This window comes from Gymnoscopelus microlampas, assembly GCF_963454915.1.
Source record: "Gymnoscopelus microlampas genome assembly, chromosome: 23".
Classification (NCBI taxonomy): domain Eukaryota; kingdom Metazoa; phylum Chordata; class Actinopteri; order Myctophiformes; family Myctophidae; genus Gymnoscopelus; species Gymnoscopelus microlampas.
Window position 1 is genome coordinate 12,282,683 of NC_139960.1, and position 7,568 is coordinate 12,290,250.

The window sequence follows — 7,568 nt, forward strand, 5'->3', positions numbered from 1 at the left end:
GACTCCAGGCTTCACAAATATGAGATAATAGGAAAAAATAGAGCCTCGCCACTTCTGGTGACTCAGGGTAAAATGTCTGAAGTGAAAAAATAGAACGAGAGAGAGGGAGAGAAAGAGAGACAGAGAGACAGAAAGGAAGAGAAGCTCTAGCCTCCTCCCATCTCTCTCTCTCTCTCTCTCTCTCTCTCTCTCTCTCTGTCTCTCTCTGTGTCTCTCGCTCGGCAGGTGGACGGGTTGTTTTGGCCCGCCGCCCCAGGGCAGCAGCTTGACTCCGTTTGAGTCAATGAGCCAAAATAATAGTAGATGATTCCAGCGTTATTGTCCGTTAACAGCACTCGGCGCCCCGGCTCTTCCCTGAACCTCCCCTCAGCCCATTTCAGACGCTTCCCAAAACGTCACCATTACGAGAATTAATGCTGCTTTTTACAGTACATGAAAACGCCATGCCAGTGGAATTCATGTTTGCAGGGCTCAGCGCCCAAACACACACACACACACACACACACACACACACACACACACACACACACACACACACACACACACACACACACACACACACACACACACACACACACACACACACACACGTGTGCACATAAACACGCAAATATGTACGTACGTACATACATGCACATACACACGCGCAGTGGTGGAAAAAGTACTCCGATATTTTACTTAGTCAAAGTATCAATGCTGCAATATAGAAGTACTCTGTTACAAGTAAGAGTCAAAATGTACTTGAGTAAAAGTACAAAAGTATTGGTATCAAATTGTACTTGAAGTACCAAAAGTAAAAGTACTAATGTTTGAAAATAGCAGATTTACAGGCTCACAAAGCGTTGCGATGTGACGTGTTTAGAAATAGCTTATGTGTTTTATAATATAGTAATTCATATCTGCAAAAAAACTAGTAAATAAAGTTTTCAAATCATTGTAGTGGAGTAAAAGTATAATATTTGCCTCTGAGATGCAGTGGAATAGAAGTAAAAGTACAGAGAATTGGAAATACTCCAGTGAAGTCAAAACACCTCCAAATTGTACTTAAAGTACAGTACTTGAGTAAATGTACTCAGTTACTTTACACCACTGCACGCACTGCGCTGTCACGCATAAACACATACATACATGCACATACAGTACACACGCGCACAATCTCTCTCACACATTCAGTTGAAGTTGTCATTACAAATCTCCAGTCTGTGGTTCTCTCCCGTCACCTCTTCTCAGCCCGCACGTTTTCTTTGGCTGGGGGGGGGGGGGGGGAGGGGGTCTCATCACCCATCACCCCACCCTTCAAATATGTGGCCCACGCCCATGTGTAGGCACCGACTCACCCGCTTACCTCACACACACACACACACACACGCACACGCACACGCACACAGTCAGCATTGTGCGCGTCATGAGAACAAGGACTGGTTTCTGTGCTTCCCATAGAAAAAAGGTCATGATCTGATGTCCATGATGTGACTTTTGGCTGTAATTAGTAATAGCAGACAGTTACTGCTGAGTACCATAGCTTTTAATGGATTATCTCTATGTGTGTGTGTGTGTGTGTGTGTGTGTGTGTGTGTGTGTGTGTGTGTGTGTGTGTGTGTGTGTGTGTGTGTGTGTGTGTGTGTGTGTGTGTGTGTGTGTGTGTGTGTGTGTGTGTGTGTGTGTGTGTGCATCTCACTGTTTACAACATCTATCCATATGTCACAGTAAAAGCCATTGTGTATATGCTGACATCTCATGTCACCCACTACTTCTTCTCTCTCTCCTCTCCTCTCCTCTCTTCTGTCCTTTTCTCCTCTCCTCTCTTCCTATCACCCCGCTCTCCTCTCCTCTCCTCTCCTCTCCTCTCCTCTCCTCTCCTCTCCTCTCCTCTCCTCTCCTCTCCTCTCTTCTCCTCTCCTCTCCTCTCCTCTCCTCTCCTCTCCTGCCCATTTCCGCCCATTTTCCCATCCACTGTGACTGCACAATGAAAGACCCTCTTTGCCTTTTTATTAATAGATAAAGTGGTCCTGGCCTGTCACTGGGGACAATGGCTGCAGCCCCCGTTAACCCATTAAGACCTGGAACTGTGTCATTTTTAGATTTGAGCTAAAAAGCATTATTTTACACTTTGGGCTATTCAAAAATAGCAGATATACAAGCTCATAGTGCGGCACCGAGTGCCGCGCTACGAGCTGTAGATCTGCTATTTTTGAAAAATCGTGAAAATGTGTGCAAATCTTTGAATATACTGTATATGTTTTTAAAGCGAACATTTTTAACTCAAATCTTTGCTTCTGGGGTCCCTGGAACAACATATTTTGATGTGGGTCGGCGGCCAAATACATATCATTTTGGGGTCCTTGACATGAAAAAGATTGAACACCTTATAGTATATAGAAACATACGTTTTTCAGAAGACTGTTGGGATTTAGGAGACATGTAGAATCGGCTTCAGGTCTCAATGGGTTAATAAATAAAAATAATAACATGGACAGAGAGAGAGAGAGAGAGAGAGGTGGAGAGAGAACAAGAGACACTAGCCTTTTATTGTGCCCTCTCACTTGTCAAAGCTCTTTGGCTTAAAAGCCTCTGTCATTGTTGAGGGCGAGGGGAAAGCGAGGGAGAGTAGGAGGAGAGGAGAGAGAGAGAGAGAGAGAGAGAGAGAGAGAGAGAGAGAGAGGAAGAGAGCTCCGAGGGCTAATGGCACCTGTTGGGGTGATGGTGACACAGCTGTCTCTCTCTCTCTCTTCCCTCGTTCTTACGCTCTCCCTAATACTCGCTCAGTACGGCAGCAGTCAACTACTCTGCTCTGCACTGTCGCTCTCTCTCTCTCTCTCTCTCTCTCTCTCTCTCTCTCTCTCTCTCTCTCTCTCTCTCTCTCTGCTGACAGGAAACACACATAGTGGGCGGCGTGGCGTCAGATCACACTGTCTGTCTGTCCTGTCTGTCTGTCTGTCTGTCTGGATACAGCTGTAGACATCAGTGGTGGCAAAAGTCTGTCTGTCTGTCTGTCTGTCTGGATACAGCTGTAGACATCAGTGGTGGCAAAAGTACTCGCATGTTTTACTTAAGTAAAAGTATCAATACAGCAATGTCAAAGTATACTCTGTTACACGTTAAAGTCTGTGATTGAAAATGTACGTGAGCAAAAGTATTGGTATCAAAATGTACTTAAAGTACCAAAAATAGAAGTACTAAAACGTTTGAAATTAGCAGATCTACAAGCTCACAACGTGTCGCATCGCGACGCGTTTGTGAGCTTGTAGATCGGCTATTTTCAAATAGCCTAGGTACAAAATAGGGCTAAAGTGGATATCTGCAAAGTAACTAGTAACTAAAGTGTTCCAATAATTGTTTGTACAGACAGACAGACAGACAGACAGACAGACAGACAGACAGGTGTTAAGTTCATCGCTAAATCTTTCAGTTCACTACACTTGTACTGAACATTGCACTGAAGACAGTGTTAATTAACTGAGAGTGTAAACATTTACCCTTAGGGGGGGTATGCTCTCACTCAGTGTGTGTGTGTGTGTGTGTGTGTGTGTGTGTGTGTGTGTGTGTGTGTGTGTGTGTGTGTGTGTGTGTGTGTGTGTGTGTGAGAGAGAGCAGTGGTCAGTGGAGCGTGATACACTATAGTCTTTGACAGAGCGAGGTAAGGTCCTGAGTCAGGCCTCCAGGGAGTGCATAGTGGATAGTGCTCTCTCTCTCTCTCTCTCTCTCTCTCTCTCTCTACACATACACATACACACGCTACGGTGCTGTGCCAGGGTGTGTGTTTGCGTGTCTATAGCAGTGCTCTCTAGGGGCAGAACTTACCTTTCTGACATGTGGGGATTGTGTGTGCGTGTGTGTGTGTGTGTGTGTGTGTGTGTGTGTGTGTGTGTGTGTGTGTGTGTGTGAATGAGATTAAGACCTTTAACTGTTGTCATCACACTGGATGGAGAAACATATAATCCAGAGAGGAAGGGCATGCGTGCACGCACATTTTCACCTGCTGTCAGCAGCTATCCGTGTGTGGTGTGTGTGTGTGTGTGTGTGTGTGTGTGTGTGTGTGTGTGTGTGTGTGTGCGTACGTGAATGGAGCCCAGGCGCAAATGGATAACTATAATGGCTCCTCTCTCTGTTTCACTTTCTCCAGTCTTCCTTTCTTTCTCCCTCTCTCTCTCTCTATCTCTCTCTCGCCGTCTTTCTCTTCTTCTTTCTCTCTTGGGTCCGTATGAAATATTTTTAGATAAATGAAAATTTGAAATTTTAATTATCGCTCTTTTGTTCCCTCACTCTCTCTTATCTATCTCTCTCTCTCTCTCTCTCACTCTTTTCTCTCTCTGCCTCTCTCTCTCTCTCTCTCTCTCTCTCTCTCTCTCTCTCTCTCTCTCTCTCTCTCTCTCTCTCTCTCTCTCTCTCTCTCTGTTCTGTCGGTCTTCCACCCTTTCATTGTCTCTCCATTTGCCCCTTCTCTCCTTGTCCATTTGAACAACAGTAAGGGGTGATTGGGTTGTGTGTGTGTGTGTGTGTGTGTGTGTGTGTGTGGTGTGTGTGTGTGTGTGTGTGTGTGTGTGTGTGTGTGTGTGTGTGTGTGTGTGTGTGTGTGTGTGTGTGTGTGTGTGTGTGTGTGTTTGTGTGTGTGCGCGCGTGCGCGTGTGCGTGTTGATGTGAGCATGTCTGCAAGGGTTCATCTGCCTGTGCTTGTGCACTCTTGTATCTCTCTGCATCTAAGTGCGTGACACAAGTGTGTGTGTGAGTGTGCGTGTGCGTGTGCGTGTGCGTGTGCGTGTGCGTGTGTGTGTGTGCGCGCGCGCGCGCGTGTGTGTGTGTGTGTGTGTGTTGAAAACAAAGCTCTAGCTGATAATGTGTCCATTGTGGAGGGTGCATTAAGACTCTCTTTGTCTCAGGACCCACAGGGCTAATGATTCTCTCACAGCAGGTGAGGGAGAAAGCCTCTCTCTCTCTCTCTCTCTCTCTCCCCCACCTTCTCTCTCCCATTCACTCTCTCTCTCTCTCTCTCTCTCTCTCTCTCTCTCTCTCTCTCTCTCTCTCTCTCTCTCTCTCTCTCTCACACTCTCTCTCCCTCTCTCCCTCTCTCTCTCTCTCTCTCTCTCTCTCTCTCCCTCTCTCCCTCCCTCTTGTTGCTTTCTGGGGTTTCCTTGTTTTTATCTTCTATTTTTACCCCCTCACAGTTTAGATCTGTTTTGATTATCAGTCTCTCTCTCTCTCTCTCTCTCTCTCTCTCTCTCTCTCTCTCTCTCTCTCTCTCTCTCTCTCTCTCTCTCTCTCTCTCTCTCTCTCTCCTGCTGATGCAGCCATTAGGCTGAGCTGCCGCTGCCTTTATTACAGCAAATGGACTTTAAATGAGCTTTATTGTCATGTTGGCCAGCCAGCTGAATCCCTCTCTGTCTCTCTCTCTCTCTCTCTCTCTCTCTCCGTCTCTCTCTGTCTCTCTCTTTCTCTCTCTCTTTATCCTCTCCTCTCCCTCCATCGTTCCCTTGCTCCCTGCAGAGGCCCCAGCATTGAGAGGCTGTTGTCAAAGGACTGGAAGGACAAGCTGTTGGCCATGGGCTCTGGACACATAGCAGAAATCAAAGGTACAGTTGATACAACTGAACTGGGCTGAATTTTCTGAGCGCTATTCAACTGAATGAGACCTAAAACCGAACTGGGCTTAACTTTAACTAGCCTCCATCTCGAGGCTTTTATTTTCCTTCGCGTTCTGCTCAAAAAGAAAGCCTGGACCAAGCTGTTGACATTTCTGGCATAGGAAGTGGAGTCAACCTTTCATTTATTTCCCCAACCAACCAGAGCGCAGTGGGCGTTGCTCCAAATGTTGTGACGTCAGGGCTCTCAGTGCTGCACATTGGGGGAGGAGGAGGCGGGGCTGGGCGGGGCGGGGCGGGTGCACAGATCGGTGAACAAATTGCTTTCACCGGTTGTTTTCACCGGAGATTTTGAATCCGCCCCTCTAGACCAGATATCAGACACACTGGGGCAGGCTTAACTTTTAACCAAATCATTTTTAAACTGAAGTCCAACAGACAGGCCGCATAACCTCGACACTCATATATATGAACCCAAACATAAAAAACTCTGCCATTGAACCCACTAAGACCTGAGGCCGATTCTACAAAATATCTTCTAAATCCTAACAGTTTTTGGAGAAAAAAAAACGTATGTTGCTATATCAGTGGTTCTGACAGTGGGACCCCCAAAATGATATGTATTTGGCGGCGGACCGCCATCTCAAAATATTTCGTTCCAGGGACCCCTTAGAAGCAAAGATTTGAGTTACAAATGTTCGCTTTAAAAAATATATATATATTCAAAGATTTGCACTAATTGCCACGATTTAAAAGAAATTGCAGATCTACAAGCTCATAGCGCGGCACTCGGTGCCGCGCTATGAGCTTGTTGATCTGCTATTTTTGAATAGCCAAAGTATAAAATAATGGTTTAAGTGGTTACACAGATGCTGATGTTACAAGATTGTGTCAGACTCAGTACGAATGAAGTTATCAAGTAGGATCACTTACAGCGATATGGGTAGAAAAGGACAAATACAACTGAGAGAACGAGGGGTGACAAAAAAAAACACGGGGGGCGGGGGCGCAAGAAAAAGTGATAGAGCGAGGAAAAGGCGAAGCGGCGAGACGGAGAGGGCGGGCAATTATTTCACATAACTCCAGGGCACAGACACACAGTTCTCCTGCCCCTAATTGAAGTTCATTAGGAGGCAAAGAAATATGTAATCAAAGAAACGAGGAGAGAGAGAGGGGGGGGGGGGGCTCCATTGATCCAAACCCCATGTTTCCCTCGCTCCCCGCCGTGCTGACATTTCTACGCAGGAGCATCCCCGCTCGCTGCACGGGGAGCCACACCGCGAGTATGTGTGTGTGTGTGTGTGTGTGTGTGTGTGTGTGTGTGTGTGTGTGCAATTAGTACATGTATGTGTGTGTGCAGTGGTGTAAAGTAACTAAGTACATTTACTCAAGTACTGTACTTAAGTCCAATTTTGAGGATTTTTCTTTACTTTACTGGAGTATTTCCAATTTTCAGTACTTTTACTTCTACTCCACTACATCTCAGAGGCAAATATTGTACTTTTACTCCACTATAATTATTGTTACTTTGCAGATATAAATTATTATATTATAAAACATACATTTACCACTTTAGCCCTATTTTATACCGAGGCTATTTATAGCCGACGCGTTGTGAGCTTGTAGATTTGCTATTTTCAAACATTTTAGCACTTTTACTTTTGGTACTTTAAGTATATTTTGATGCCAATACTTGTATTCTTTTATTCAAGTAACATTTTGAACACAGGCCTTTTACTGGTAACAGAGTACTTCTACATTACAGTATTGTAATTGATACTTTTACTTAAGTAAAATATCTGAGTACTTTTTCCACCACTGGGTGTGTGTGTTGGCCTGGGCAGGGTGGTATATGCGTTGTACATGTATGTGTGTGTTTCGCATGCGTGCATACATGTGCCATGGCGCATAGCGAGCGCCGTGCATGCGTGAGAAATGGACCGAGGTGTTCCTTCGGCGTCCACGGTGGGTGCACGCCCGTGCTCTCATTGA

At 45.6% G+C, this 7,568-nt stretch overlaps 1 protein-coding gene across 1 annotated transcript in view; it reads left to right on the forward strand.

Annotated features, from left to right (window-relative positions):
• Positions 1 to 7,568, forward strand: part of LOC311040115 (transcription factor SOX-5-like) — a gene marked incomplete at its 5' end in the record, with an annotated part of 96,055 nt that overhangs the window by 24,716 nt on the left and 63,771 nt on the right. Inside the window, 2 exons of the mRNA XM_084050188.1 lie at positions 5,482 to 5,567; positions 6,822 to 6,859. Of these exons, the coding sequence (XP_083906314.1) occupies positions 5,482 to 5,567; positions 6,822 to 6,859 (124 nt within the window). The remainder of the gene's footprint in view (positions 1 to 5,481; positions 5,568 to 6,821; positions 6,860 to 7,568) is intronic.